The 15,599-nt window shown below is 35.0% G+C and overlaps 3 protein-coding genes across 3 annotated transcripts; all 3 read left to right on the forward strand.

The window, feature by feature from the left end:
• The first annotated feature begins 676 nt into the window (after positions 1 to 676).
• LOC116015399 (pentatricopeptide repeat-containing protein At1g53600, mitochondrial) lies at positions 677 to 5,894 on the forward strand. Its single transcript, XM_031255453.1, has 5 exons — positions 677 to 2,745; positions 3,164 to 3,286; positions 3,376 to 3,481; positions 5,214 to 5,378; positions 5,465 to 5,894. The coding sequence occupies exons 1-3, from the start codon at positions 778 to 780 to the stop codon at positions 3,397 to 3,399; spliced, it is 2,115 nt and encodes a 704-aa protein (XP_031111313.1). The 5' UTR covers positions 677 to 777; the 3' UTR covers positions 3,400 to 3,481; positions 5,214 to 5,378; positions 5,465 to 5,894.
• Positions 4,377 to 4,772, forward strand: LOC116011327 (F-box/FBD/LRR-repeat protein At1g13570-like). Its single transcript, XM_031250880.1, has one exon. It carries the CDS (start codon positions 4,377 to 4,379, stop codon positions 4,770 to 4,772), a length of 396 nt encoding a protein of 131 aa, XP_031106740.1.
• Positions 5,895 to 9,450: 3,556 nt separating the features above from the next.
• LOC116011338 (F-box/FBD/LRR-repeat protein At1g13570-like) lies at positions 9,451 to 10,816 on the forward strand. Its single transcript, XM_031250891.1, has 3 exons — positions 9,451 to 10,197; positions 10,276 to 10,443; positions 10,535 to 10,816. The coding sequence occupies exons 1-3, from the start codon at positions 9,451 to 9,453 to the stop codon at positions 10,814 to 10,816; spliced, it is 1,197 nt and encodes a 398-aa protein (XP_031106751.1).
• Positions 10,817 to 15,599: the final 4,783 nt, after the last annotated feature.

A 15,599-nucleotide genomic window follows, 5' to 3' on the forward strand; every position in this document is an offset into this window, starting at 1 on the left:
AAATATAATTACATTTCTTCATAACATACATACATATATATGTATAATATAGTTAATTATCAGTGGCATTTCTGTAGTATAACATGTCTTTTTAAGGGGAAAAAAAAATCCAATGCCTAATCTTCAAAAAAAAAAAAAAAACCAATGCCTATAATTCTATAGAGGTGTGAATGTGCAAATACCAATTTAACCATAATCTTACTATTCAGAATATATAAATTTATGGGGACAACTTCAGGAGTTCGTCTACAATAATAGGGATGACAATTTGCCCCTTCTCTGAAAGGGATCTCCGATCCTCGCCCCGTCGAGGACAGAGATGAGAAAATTTTTCGGGGAACGGAGCCGGGGACGGGGATGGGGACGGGAACGGAGATACCCCTCCCCTCCCTGCCCCGTCCCCGAATAATATATATATACATACATATATATATATATATATTAAGATTTAAGTTTTTTAATTAAAAATTATCTTAATTTAAAATTTTAAAACTAAAAATTAATCGGAGACCCACTTAATTTTTCGCGGAAATAAAAATGAGGACTATTTCCAATTTTCCGTTGAGATAGGGATGGGGACAGGGACGGAGTCGAGATTTTGGGGACGGGTACGCGGAGTAAACCCTCCGCCCCATGCCCGTTCCCATCCCTAACTATAGGCTATAAGAAAGAATATAAAGATTTATTTTGGTGGGTTACTTTTTATTCTTTTTCGGTTTTTCCAATGGCGCGAAGCAGCTATCTTCCTTATTATGAACCGTTGTCGCTATCCCAGGCATGTTAACAATGCGAAGGGCCCTTCGAGTCTACCATTCTTTCAGAAACTACACCTCTCTTTCAATCCTTCGTTACTTCGTTTCTGCTACTCGAACCCTCAAGAATTGCAACGCTGATCGGATCAAATTCCTCATATACTGCAATTCCCAGATATCGGAAAATGGCCGGAAAGGGAACATTGAAGAGGCCGAGTCAATTTTTTATGGCATGTCCGCTAAAAATATTGTATCTTGGACGGCAATGCTCTCGGCGTACGGTCAAAACGGGCTGCTCAAGAAAGCCCGTGACCTGTTTGACAAAATGCCCCAACGAACAGTTGTGTCGTGGAATGCGATGTTAACGGCTTATATGAGGAGCAGAGTTGAGATTGATGAGATATTCAAGTTTTTTGGGTCGATGACAGAGCGAAACGCAGTGTCTTTTGCGGCTATGGTCACGGGGTTTGTTAATGCAGGGAGTTTCATTGAGGCTGAGAAATTGTATCACAAGACTCCAGTGGTTTTCCGTGAGCCAGTCTGTTCAAATGTGCTGATAAATGGGTACTTAAAGAATGGGAAGCTGGAGGAGGCAGTTCGGGTTTTTGAGAGTATGGTGGAAAAGGATGTTGTTTCTTACAGTTCAATGGTTGATGGGTACTGTAAAAATGGGAATGTTACTGAGGCTAGGAAGTTGTTTGATGTGATGTGGGAGAGAAACGCGGTAACTTGGAGTTCTATGATCAATGGGTATATGAAAGTAGGGTCCTTTGAGGATGGGTTTGAATTGTTTCTGCAAATGAGAAGGGAAGGTGAGGTGAGGGTTGAGCCAACTACATTCACTATAATTTTTGAAGCTTGTGGGAGATACTGTAAATATGAACTAGGTTGTCAAATTCATGGATTGGTCTTACGATTAGGACATGAATGTGATGTTTTCTTAGGCAATTCCATCATAACCATGTATTCTAGATTTGGTTATATAAATGCAGCTAGAAGTACATTTGATGCAATGATACATAAGGATATAATTTCATGGAATTCTCTTATTAGTTGTTATGTTCAAGGTGATAGACTTGAAGAGGCTTATGAACTTTTTGAGATGGCCCCAGAGAAGGATGTGGTTTCTTGGACCACTATGATTATGGGGTTTTCTAACAGAGGGTTGACTGAGAAGTGCATTGCTTTGTTTGAAATGATGCCCAAGAAAGATGTTGTTGCTTGGTCTACTTTGATTTCTGGGTTTGTTCATAAGGGAGAATACGAGGAAGCTATTTGTTTGTATATAGAGATGCTTAGAAGTGCAGTTAGACCAAATTCTATTACTTTATCCAGTATGCTCAGTGCTTCAGCTGGGTTGGCAGCATTGAATCAGGGTTTGCAGGTACATGCTCATGTTTTCAAAATGCGTTTGGAATATGATTTGCTAATCCAAAGCTCCCTCGTCTCAATGTATTCCAAGTGCGGAAGCCTAAACGATGCTTATAGAATATTCAAATCTGTCAGGGAACCCAACATTTTTATTTTTAATGCCATGATAACTGGATTTGCCCAAAATGGTTTAGGCAATGAAGCACTTATATTATTCAAAGAGCTGGAGAGTGAAGGTGAAAAACCAAATGGCATTACCTTTATCGGTGTTCTCTCAGCCTGTGCACACACTGGGATGGTAGAAGAAGGATGGAACTACTTTAAGTCCATGAGATCATTATATATGATAGAACCAGAACTTGATCACTATGCTATCATGGTTGATATCCTTGGTAAAGCGGGTTTGCTTGATGAGGCAATGAGTTTGATCAATTCAATGCCACTTGAGCCCCACTCTGGGGTTTGGGGTGCTCTTCTCAGTGCAAGTAGGACTCACTTGCGTCTTGATCTCGCAAAGGTTGCAGCTGAGCATATTTCTAACTTGGAGCCAAGCAACTCTGCTCCTTATGTTGTCTTGTCAGACATTTACTCTTTTCTGGGGAAGAAGGAGGATGAGGAACAAGTAAGATTGGCAAAAAAATTGAAAAGGATAAAGAAGAGTCCAGGTTGCAGTTGGATCTTGTTGAAAAACAATGTTAACATGTTCCTGTCAGGAGACCTGTCTCATATGAACTTTAATGAGATCAAGATAACATTATGGATGATTACAGATAAAATGAAAAGCATATACAGTATAGATGACGATGAGTTACTTTTATAGTTGTTAATGAACTTTGTGAACACATATATGTTCTACTGTTAGATCTTATTAATCAGAATCATCCACTTCTTGTTCAATTGCAATTGCAATTTCAAGTGTGGTTTATTGAAAAAATTATTCAAGCTATGTTTTCCTGGTGTTTGCTAACAGGTTTTCACCCGAAAGGGCTGACTTGCAAAACTCGCATCACTCTTCATTTGCTTTTGTTTATACTTTGCAGAGCATTACCATCCCGAAGATTTTAAAGGGTGAGTGGTTTAAGGAAGGTTTTAAACCGCCTATTTTCAATGAGATGGAAAACGCGAATCTGGACGACGTGGAAGGTGTTTTTCAGCTCTCTGAAGTGAGTTTGCCAAACATATGCAATTTCAAGATGAAGTTTGGAGAAATAAGATTTAGCTCATTGGGTGCATTCTTTTTCATATTATACAGGAGTGTCATGTGACACAGAAGTGAAGAACATCCTACTCCCATGAATGCATTTGAGTTAATTTCTCTGTCAAAAGGACTCGACCTTGGGAATCTCTTTAATGAACAGGTACTCTGATCTTTATGCATCTATCCTAATTCCTAAATGCCAGTGAGGGCGGCCGGCGACGACTCGGTCATCGCAAGTCGCTGGAATAGTCGTCGCCGGGGGCCGGAACCCGGCCGGAATATGCAAATGGCCTGTTAAAAATGTTAATTGCAATTTTTTTTTTCGATTTTAATGGCTTAATTGTTTTGTTTTACCGAGTTTAGTGGCTTATTTGGGAGTTATTTGGGTTCGATGGCTTAATTGTTATTTCTCAAAATAGTAATTTATCCCATTTTATTTGTCCTACTTACGGTTTATTAGTCAAATCAACTCTTTCTTCTTTATTATTTTTTACTTATTTTAAAATTTTTTTTTTTGTGTCTAATAATACTTTTCGTGTAGTTTCTAAATTTATAAATTTTGTATATTAATACTAAACTTAATATTATAAAAATTTGAATTAAAAATAACTTCAGTCAAGTCTTGTTAACTGAATCAAACACATAAAAAGAGATGGAGGGACTATGTAGTAGTGTAGGGCCCAGAAAAAGGTGAGAAAAATATAGAATGATGGAAAAGAAAATAAGTTCCTCTAAAGCCACAAATTGAGAATCTTAAAGGGAGAAGGGATGGAGATACCTACCTTAACAACTAAGTATTCTTTATTAATTAGAATTATATTATATTTGAACTAGAAATCAGAAGTCATTAAATGACAAATAATTGAAATAGTTAGCTCTCGTCTCTCCAAAATCCAAATAATTGAAATAGTTAGCTCCTGTCTCTCTCTTCTGTCAATTAATTGCACAGCCTCTCGCCCTCTCATCTCCCTCCACTGCTCGCCCCTTTCTCTCCCTCTCTCATCACCCACTATAAGGCCGGTTAAATTCTAAACTTTCACCTTCTATCATCTCTCATGGCTACAAAGTGCGACTCAAGTAGGGATGTAATAAGTGAGCTGCCAGCAGACGTTAAGGAAAGAATTTTGGAGAGGTTACCCACTCGAGACGCTGCAAGAACTGCTATACTCTCGACTAGGTGGAGGGATGTTTGGTTGGGGCACGGGCGGATTGTGGTTGATTTGGACTTGTTTCAGTGTGTCGAAAGATGCGAAGGTGATAAAAGTGTAGCTTTTGTGAACATGATAAATGACATTCTCTTGCGCCATGCTGGACCTGTTAAGAAATTTACTCTATGCATTTGCTTACAAGATCTTAAGCTGCAACCATCTGATTTAGATCGATGGCTTCTATTTCTATCAAAGAAATGGTATTCAGGAACTTACAATCTCCATACCTGGTTCGGACCTTGATTATGAATATTAGTTGCCATATCGTATAGTCTCGTGCCCGACAATTAAGCAATTGATATTGGGCTATTTCAGTTTTGATTTGCCAAGAAAGCCCTGTTGTATATTCTCCGGTCTCACTTCATTAGTTTTTCAGAATGTTCAATTTAGTGATAAAAATAATGTAATTGTCTACATCATTCCTAATCTTGAGAAGCTGGGATTCGATCATTGTTTAGGGATTAGTAATTTTGGGATCAGAGTTCCAAAACTTGAAAGCTTGTCTATTATTGGTTATATACAAGCGGCCGAATTGAGATGGGTTGCATTTCATTTAAAAGCAATTAAGACTCTTTGCTTGAGTAACTTCTGGTTGGTAAGAATCTCTACTTTTACATTCTCTTTATTTCTTGTAAGGGTTTTGTCCCAAGGCTGATTTTTTTTTTTTTTTTAATGTTTTTTAAGCCTGAAGATTTTGTATTAGCCACATCAATGTTCCCAACTGCAATAAACCTGCAAGTACTCAAGCTATATAGTTTGAATTTTGCTGACGGAATGGAGTTCACAGTTGCTTTACAATTGCTTCAAAAATCTCCCAACCTATGTGAACTGGAGATTCGAGCATGTTTCGTAAGAAATCGATCCTATGGAGATATATTTTCTTAATTTCCTTATGCTTGTACTTGATTGCTTTTCAATTTTTGCTTGAGTTGTAGAGATGTTTATCTGAAGACACAAGACTTCCAGAGGATCACGGTTGTATTATTGGTCAAGATCTAAAGATGCTCCACACAGTAAAGATTAAATTATTTACAGGATCCAAAGTGGAAATGTTTTTTGTGAAAATGTTGCTCTCTAAATCCCCTGCCTTAGAGAAAATTGTTATTCAAAATTTTAATGATCCCAATGGACCCAATCCCTCCATGGATCTCAAAATTTCAAGAGAATTGTTGCGCTTTCCTCGTGCATCTCCAAAAGCACAAGTTGTCTACATGGACTATAAACCTTGCCTACGGAGTGGTTGGCTTTCCACGGTTTTCCATAGTTTAATGTAGAAATGTAATCAATGGTGGTTGTGCCAGATAGTGGTTAACTTTTGTAAGATAATGACGGTATCTTATTTTCCTAAGTAGTTGACTTAAAGAATATAATGTCTCCCTTCAATTGTAGGTACTGGGGGTGCGTTTGGTTCGCACATGAGAATCGAAATCGGAATGTGTATCAAATACTTGATAATGGTAATGAGTTTTAGTAAAAGTATTTAGGGTGTGTTTGGTTGGTGGGTTTAGGCATAGGGAATGGGTATGAAAGTAATTGTTTGTGTTTGGTTGATAGGTTTTGTGAATGCTACTATGGGTTTGGAATACCCCATTAATGACAAAACCCATACCCTTATTAAATAAGGGTTTCATCTCCCTTCCTCCTTTTTTCCTCAACTATTAATAATCATTCCCATTCCACCCAATTACCAAACATGTTAAATACTTTCACCAAAACCCATTCCATTACCAAGTATTTGATACCCATTCCGATTCCGATTCCCATGTGCGAACCAAACGCACCCTTAGTATGTTTGGTAGTTGGGTGGAATGAGAATGATTCTTAATAATTGGGAAAGAAAGGATGAAGGGAGATGAAACCTTTATTTAATAAGGGTGTGTGTTTTCTCATTAATGGGGTATTCCAAACCTATAGTAGCATTCACAAAACCTATCAACCAAACACAAGCAATCACTTTCATACCCATTCCTTATGCCTAAACCCAACAACCAAACACACCCTAGATTTTATTTCTGATGATATAGATGCTGATAGTGTGATAGGTATAATAGGTGTGTACTTAGTTCTTATTGCATTAATATAGTTTCCTTTATTTTGATTTTGGTGTTGGATTTAACCTACTTCATTTAAGTCAATCATTATTGCATGTACCATGGTCCACACACAGCTGTGTGAACCAAAAATAAAAAGTACATTATTTTTGTATTGAAGGTACATTATTTTTATACTGTAGGTACATTATTTTAGGGTACATTATTTTTGTACTGAAGGTACATTATTTGATATATACTGTCAAATAATGTACCTACAGTATAAAAATAATGTACTTTTTATTTTTGGTTCACACAGCTGTGTGGACCATGGTCCATGCAATAATTTGCCCATTTAAGTACCCCATTGTACATATAGTTGGGTGAAGTTCATATTTGGAAAAAAAAAATTTCTTCAAAGTAGGAATTTAAATTACAGTATTTGGTATGCAGGAATAAGAGTACAAGGAAATTGAAGGGTAATAAGCGACAAAATGACTAAAATGCCCTTATGTTGTTGTAGTAGTAGTAGTAATAATAATAATAATAATAATAATAATAATAATAATAATAATAATAATAAGTTATAAAATGGCATGATAATTAGCATAATATCCCATTAGCTTAAATAATAATAATAATAATAATAATAATAATTATTATTATTATTATTATTATTTTTATTATAGAAGTAGCTTCAACATAATACATAAAATAAAATAAAAACAACAGACAAACAAGAAGTAATTTATGAATTAGAATTAGAATTCTGAGGCCTGTGTAGTGTTAGAAGGGCAAAAAAGTCTTGACAAGCTATTTTTCCTCCAATTCCACGCTGAATTAGAATTCTTAGGGTGAGGCCATGAATTAGAATTCAGCATTGAGAGGGAATTGTAATTCGGAGGAATTGCAATTTTCTCATACCAAACACAGTAATTTATGGATTCATTGAATTGTAATTCAATTCCTTCAAAACTACGGTCAACTAAACAGCCCGTTAGTTTTTACTTTGTCTAGAAATTTTTTTCAAATTTGACCAGAAACAATTTTATGAACGTATTTATAGAGAGAATTTTTTCTGGATATCATAATATAATAAAGAATATTTTTTTTATTCACTTGAAGGAGTAAATTATTATTTTTAAAATGATATTGCTCTCTTATTGAGGTTAATGTTATTAGCTCATGTCATACGATACGAGCAGCGGCGGAGCTAGGAAGTCAGGGTTGGGGGGGGGGGGGGCCAAATTTAGTCGGCATTAGTATCAATCATACAATATCTTTATATATATCATATATGATTGTATAGATTATTATTGATAATTATTTTTAATTATACTATGTGCAATAGTATAATATATGAATATATAATTATATGAGTATGATCGTTAAGGTTATCGAACATTACTTTTAAATTTTTCACATAACACAAAATATATACAATGGAAAAAAAAATAAAAAATTTACACTTTTCATCCCTAAGTTATAGGGTAAATGTAGTTTAGGGACGAAAAAAATAGATTAAGAACGAAGGGTGAGTTCAACCTCTTATTAAAATGACGAAATTTGTCACGCCAATTATAGTTTAGGGACAAACAGTGAGCACGACCACCAATTTAGGGACGAAAAAGTTGTCAATTATTAATAATCAACTAATAAAACTAAAATATATACCGCAAAAAAGTTACAGAGTAATGAAGTTAAATTAGATATTTAATGTCTTCTATCATTAAAATCTTAACAAAAGAAATAAGCTAATTAATAAAGAAAATTATGGTTAATTTGATTATTTGATTGATTTATTTTTATTTAATGAATTTAGGCTTTAATATATGTATTTTGAGTTCATTTGATATATACATAATAGATTTTTTTAAAACAATAGGAGGAGCCAAAAGTGTAAAATTTTCATATTATAATAATATATACATATATACCTACTAAAAATGGGGTGGGGGTGGGGGTGGGGGTGGGGGGGGGGGGCCAAGGCCCCCCTAAGCCAAGGGGGGGCTCCGCCCCTGGATACGAGCAAGCGTCATGAGACCNGGGGGGGGGGGGGGGGGGGGGGGGGGGGGGGGGGGGGGGGCCAAGGCCCCCCTAAGCCAAGGGGTGGCTCCGCCCCTGGATACGAGCAAGCGTCATGAGACCGGGATAAGCACAGTGATAAGGACCTTTTTTGCAGGAGTTATTTTTTCTTCTCTTACCTTTATTCTCTCTTATCCAAGTAGACTTCTACTGTTCCAAAAATCAGGTATGGAGTATGTTTTTTACACGATTTTTTAACATACACGTAGGAGACAGGATATGAAAGAAAAAAAAAAAAGCAAAAAAAGGATCTGACAAGAAAAAAAACCTAGGACTATTAACGCACCACCATGTGCCCGTGTGGGTGCTTGCTGTGCGCTTTTCACTGGTGCAGTGCACTATTTTAAAAATCAATTTTACAGGAGATTAAAATACATTCTCTCTTTTTTCCACATTATATTTTACTATTTCAAAAATTCCTATAAAGATTCTAGTATGAATGCTGTAAGGATGCTCTAAGGAAGTTCCGTTAAAGCCACAAATTGAGAATCTTAGCCACAAATTGAGAATCTTAAGGGAGAAGGGACGGAGATACATACCCTAACAATTAAGAATTCTTTATTAATTAGAATTATATTTGAACTAGAAATCAGAACTCATTAAATAACAATCCTAAAAGATAATAATATTGATATCTCCAAAATCCAAATAATTGAAATAGTTAGCTCCTGTCTCTCTCTCTTCCGTCAATTAATTGCATAGCCTCTCGCCCTCTCAGCTCTCTTCCACTGCTCGCCCCTTTCTCTCCCTCTCTCATCACCCACTATAAGGCCGGTTAAATTCTAAACTTTCACCTTCTATCTCTCATGGCTACAAAGTGCGGTTCAAGTAGGGATGCAATAAGTGAACTGCCAGCAGACGTTAAGGAAAGAATTTTGGAGAGGTTACCCACTCGAGACGCTGCAAGAACTGCTATACTCTCGACTAGGTGGAGGGATGTTTGGTTGGGGCAGGGGCGGATTGTGATTGATTTGGACTTGTTACAGGGTGTCCAAAGATGCGAAGGTGATAAAAGCTACGCTTTTGTGAACATCATAAATGACATTCTCTTGCGCCATGCTGGACCTGTTAAGAAATTTGCTCTATGCATTTACTTACAAGGTCATAAGTTGCAACAGTCTGATTTAGATCGATGGCTTCTATTTCTATCAAGAAATGGTATTCAGGAACTTACAATCTCCATACCTGGTTCAAACCTTGAATATAAATATCAGTTGCCATATTGTATAGTCTCGTGCCCAACAATTAAGCAACTGATATTGGGCTATTTCAGTTTTGATTTGTCAATAAAGGCCTCTTGTATATTCTCCAATCTCACTTCATTAGTTTTCGAGCGTGTTCAATTTAGTGATAAAATTAATGGAATTGTCTACAACATTCCTAATCTTGAGAAGCTGGGATTCTATTATTGTTTAGGGATTAGTAATTTTGGGATCAGAGTTCCAAAACTTGAAAGCTTATCTATTATTGGTCGTATACAAGCGGCCGAATTGAGATGGGTTGCATTTCATTTAAAAGCAATTAAGACTCTTTGCTTGGATCACTTCTCCTTGGTAAGAATCTCTACTTTCACATTCTCTTTCTTGTAAGGGTTTTGTCCCAAGGCTGATTTTTTTTTAATGTTTTTTAAGCATGAAGATTTTGTATTAGCTGCATCGGTGTTCCCAATTGCAATAAATCTGCAAGTAATCAAGCTATATCGTTTGAATTTTGCTAACGGAATGGAGTTCACTGTTGCTTTACAATTGCTTAAAAAATCTCCCAACTTATGTGAACTGGAGATTCAAGCATCATGTTTCGTAAGAAATCGATCCTATATATGGAGTATATATTTTCTTAATTTCCTTATGCTTGTACTTGATTGCTTTTCATTTTTTGTTTGAGTTGTAGACATGTTCAACTGAAGACACAAGACTTCCCGCGGATCACGGTTGTATTATTGATCAAGATCTAAAGATGCTTCACACAATAAAGATTGAATTATTTACCGGATCCAAAGTGGAAATGTTTTTTGTGAAAATGTTGCTCTCTAAATCCCCTGCCTTAGAAAAAATTGTTATTCAAGATTTTAATGATCCCAATCTCTCCATGCCTCTCAAAATTTCAAGAGAGTTGTTGCGCTTTCCTCGTGTATCTCCAAAAGCACAAGTTGTTTACATGGACGATATATAACCTTGGCTATGGAGTGGTTGGCTTCCCAAAGTTTTAGGAATTGTGTATAGTGTAGCTCCATTGCATGGTTTAAAGTAGAAATGTAATCAATGGTGGTTGTGCCAGATAGTAGTTAACTTTTGTAAGATAAGGATGGTATCTTATTTTTTAAGTAGTAGACTTGAAGAATATAATGTCTCTCTTCAATTGTAGGTACTAGGTTTTATTTCAGATGATGTAGATGCTGATAGTGTGATAGGTATAATAGGTGTGTTCTTAGTTCCTTTTTTTTTTTTTTTTTTTTTATAATAATTTCTCGAGACTAATTCATTGAATCATAAGCGGAAACGTTTACAAGAAAGATTAATGGAATGGACAAACATTCTTTACAGTTAGACATAGAAACAAATTTCCTAACAATGTTATCAAAAACTTGAATCGCACAAATTTGAAGCTGAAGTCGATAGGAGCACTCCAAGCTTCTTTACTGTCAATAGTAATTTGGTCAAACATAACGAAGGCATACTCTAGTTCAAAAGTCGTTGACACCACCCGAGTATCAATCTTCATTCTTTTGTGGTTCACATATGCCATGACCAATTATCGTTCTACGCTTATAACAAGAACTCGCCAAAAAAAACGAGAAGGAATAAACTCGCAAAAGAAGCGAGAGGGAATAAACTTGCTAAAGATGCGAGAAGCAACAAATTCTATAAATAAACGAAAGGTTTCTTTTGTGGTTCACATACGCCATGACCAATTATCGTTCTACGCTTATAACAAGAACGCACCAAAAAAAAGGGGAGGGAATAAACTCGCAAAAGAAGCGAGAGGGAATAAACTTGCTAAAGATGCGAGAAATAACAAATTCTATAAATAAACGAAAGGTATAATAGCAACAAAACTTATTAATAAAAAAACAACACTGTTTTGAATCAAGAAAAAACCACTCCCTACTTCACCTTTTGTAAAACCCAAAACCTTCTTTTCCTCATTCAATGGTGATGGAGAGGCGACAGTGCGAGATCGTAGGTGTGGAGGCGGCGTCTTCTCCTCTTCACGATTGTCGTCTTCTTTTGCTCTTTTCTCTCTGCCTCTCCTCTCCATTTTCGCCTCCCCCATCGCCGTGTGTTCTTAGTTCTTATTGCATTAATATAGTTTCTTTTATTTTGATTTTGGTGTTCGATTTAACCTACTTCATTTAAGTACCCCATTGTACATACAGTTGGGTGAAGTTCATATTTGAAAAAAAAAAATTCTTCAAAGAAATTCTTTTAGTTTTTACTTTGTCTAGAAATTTTTTTTCAAATTTGGCGAAACAATTTTATGAACGTATTTATAGAGACAATTTTTTCTAGACATCATAATATAATAAAGAAGATTTCTTTTTATCTGCTTGAAGGAGTAAATTATTATTTTTAAAATGATATTGCATTATAGAAGACCAACATTTGGTCTATTGTCACTTGGGATCCCCGATCAGCGTAGCTATTGGCTTTTGGACCGCTCTATAGCTCCAATTTGGAGATAACCTTACGTGAACACGCGTCTATGCATTATTTGCTCCTTTGTAACAATTAGATGCAATATTTGTCCATAAATACTATAGAATACACAGTAATAAAGGTCAATACTCTGCTAATTAGAATACACAATGTTCTTGGTGCTGGTTTGATTTCAAAAATAATAATAATAATAATAATAATAATAATTATATAAATAATATATATATATATATATATATATATATATATATATATATATATATATATATATATATCCATTTGAATCTCAAAGGTCATGTAACTTATTAATTAATGATTAGGCATTATTATAGTGCACTAACTTTACATTGAACTGGGCAAATAACCTCATGGATATTGTGTCTATAGTGGGTACAAAAAATAATGGTCAAAGGGTTACACTTGTGTGAGACCGTCTCACGGATCCTTATTCGTGAGACGAGTTGGGTCGAATTAAGGCACTATGCAAATGTCATACTTATATGTGCAAATGTCATACTTATGTGCTCAAATATAACACTAATCAAGAATACACTTTTTGTTACTTATAAGAGAAAAAGTAATACATTTTTCATAATAAGTAATGTTGATGACAAGTGCTCCTTACTTATAAGGGTAAATATAATACTTTTGAGGAAAAATGTAATACTTTTAAATCGAAATGTAAAAGTATTGTATTTTTCCTCAAAAGTATTACATTTACCCTTATAAGTAACAAAAATTTTATTCCTGATTAGTATTACATTTGAACATATAAGTATGACATTTGTTCATATAAGTGTTACACTTGCATCTTGACCCGACCCGACCCGACCCGTCTCATGGTGAGACGGTCTCACACAAGTTTTTGCCATGGTCAAATTATTAAATTAAATGATTGGTTCAGATTGTTTAGATTTATATTTTCCCATTACATTTCCTAATTTATCCTTAATTATATGATTATATGTTAAATTTTCTGTTAAATATTATATTCTCCGTTAATATTCCGTTAACTTTTAACTTACCCATTAATTTCTATAAGAAAGATCTTAGGTTCGAACTTCATTCTAATCAAAGTTGACATAATTGTTGAACATATACTACGAATATGTTAGAGTATATTATTCAAAAGTAAGTACCCCATCTATTCTTCTTATTAAATTAAATAGATTAGTAGTTACAACAAAAAAAATAATACATATGTATTTCTTTAATTATAATTCGATGTCTAAAACGTCTTTATTAAAAAAAATATATCAAAAAATTTTAAAAGAGATAATTACATTAGTTATATTATCTATATTTTCTACATTGTAAAAGCTTCATTACCTTCAAATTTATTAATTAATTATATTCACTACATTGTTCATTGTTTTCTTTTTACACTATCTTATAATTAAATATCAAAGTTATACTACAAAATAATGTTATATATTTATTTACCAAGTATTATGTTAATAACATGGAATTTTTTTTAAAAAAAAAACAGTTTGAAGGCAATCATATTAACTACTTTGTTGACAAAGAAGACATTCAAATAATTTAATAAATTGATTTAAAACTCATTATTAAAGATGTCAATGTAAGGCAATAGAACATTGTGACACACTTGATGCATTGAAAAGATGCTGAGACTACAACATTGCTGGAATCAATCTTTCAAATTCAGAAAATGAAGAAATTTCAAAAATAGCTACCGTTGCAACATTCATTAATCTTGTATGTAAAATACTTATTGTGCATTCTTTAGATATATTAGAACTAATATAAATTTACACCACAGTCACATGTTCCCAGGTGCTACTTCGACACGGGTTATATTCCGGCCACAAAGAAAGCGTCATTTAGTGACATCCTGTTGTCGTTAGAAGGTCGCTTCATTGGAACAGTGAATGGTCGCCTGCTGAGTTGCATTTCTCCCCTCATGGCCGAGTCTTTAGCATGCAAAGAAGTGTTGTCTTGGCTCAGTGATTGGGATGCTTTGTCGGTTGAGTTCGCAACTGATTGCTCGACGCTTCATCATTTTTTATCGTCTTCACATGCATATTGATCTTTTCTCATATCTTGGCTATTCTATTGATGCTTGTAGGTCTATTATGTCCTCATTTGTTAGTTGCTCTATTAGCTTAGTTGCTAGATCTCGTAACGTGATCGCTCATTCTTTAGCCTCTATGGCTCATGCTCATGATTCGTCTTTGTATTGGGACTTTGTCCTTTCTGATGTTGTATTGTTTCTGATTTATTGCAGTAATCGATCTACCTTTGGTTTTGATTTCAGAAAAAATAATACGTAGTATAAATTTACAATTCATTTCATTTTCTACAATCAACCTACTTGGATTAAAGACAAAATCAGCATTAATTGACAACAAATTTCGGAATCCCAACCTACTACTTTTATTTGACAGCTTTTCGAGGAAATTGATGTCCAAGTTCATTATAAAAATAATGAAGTGCGTGCTTAAAATAAGCAATTTTTGAAATTTATAATTTAATAAATCATTGCCTGAGAGATTCAAAGTCTCACGAGGAAACACCACACACCTTAACCACTCAACCAAAGCAACCCTTTGAAATAGATTTCTCAATACTCAATCGAGTAAATTGATGTCCAGGTTCATTACAGAAATAATGAAGTGGCAGGCACGTGCCTTAACCACTCAATTTCATATAATGAAGTGGCAGGCACGTGCCTTAACCACTCAATTTCATATAATGAAGTGGCAGGCACGTGCCTTAACCACTCAATTTCATATATATTATCACTCGATCCAAATTTCGGAATTCCAACCTACTATTTTTATTTGACAGATAATGAAGTGGCAGGCACGTGCCTTAACCACTCAATTTCATATAATGAAGTGGCAGGCACGTGCCTTAACCACTCAATTTCATATAATGAAGTGGCAGGCACGTGCCTTAACCACTCAATTTCATATATATTATCACTCGATCCAAATTTCGGAATTCCAACCTACTATTTTTATTTGACAGCTTTTCGAGTAAATTGATGTCCAGGTTCGTTTTTATTTGACAGCTTTTCGAGTAAATTGATGTCGTTTTTATTTGACAGCTTTTCGAGTAAATTGATGTCCAGGTTCAACTTTTCTTTGAAGAAATTACAGAAATAATGAAGGCACACGCTTAAGTGCGTCGCCCCCCATGTACTTAGCATAGCACACGCCTTAACCACTCGGCCAACGCTTAAGTGCGTCGCCCCCCATGTACTTAGCATGGCACACGCCTTAACCACTCGGCCAAGGCGACCCTTTGAAATGAATTAATTTTTTTAATAGAAT

Source organism: Ipomoea triloba, chromosome 1 (genome assembly GCF_003576645.1).
Source record: "Ipomoea triloba cultivar NCNSP0323 chromosome 1, ASM357664v1".
Lineage (NCBI taxonomy): Eukaryota > Viridiplantae > Streptophyta > Magnoliopsida > Solanales > Convolvulaceae > Ipomoea > Ipomoea triloba.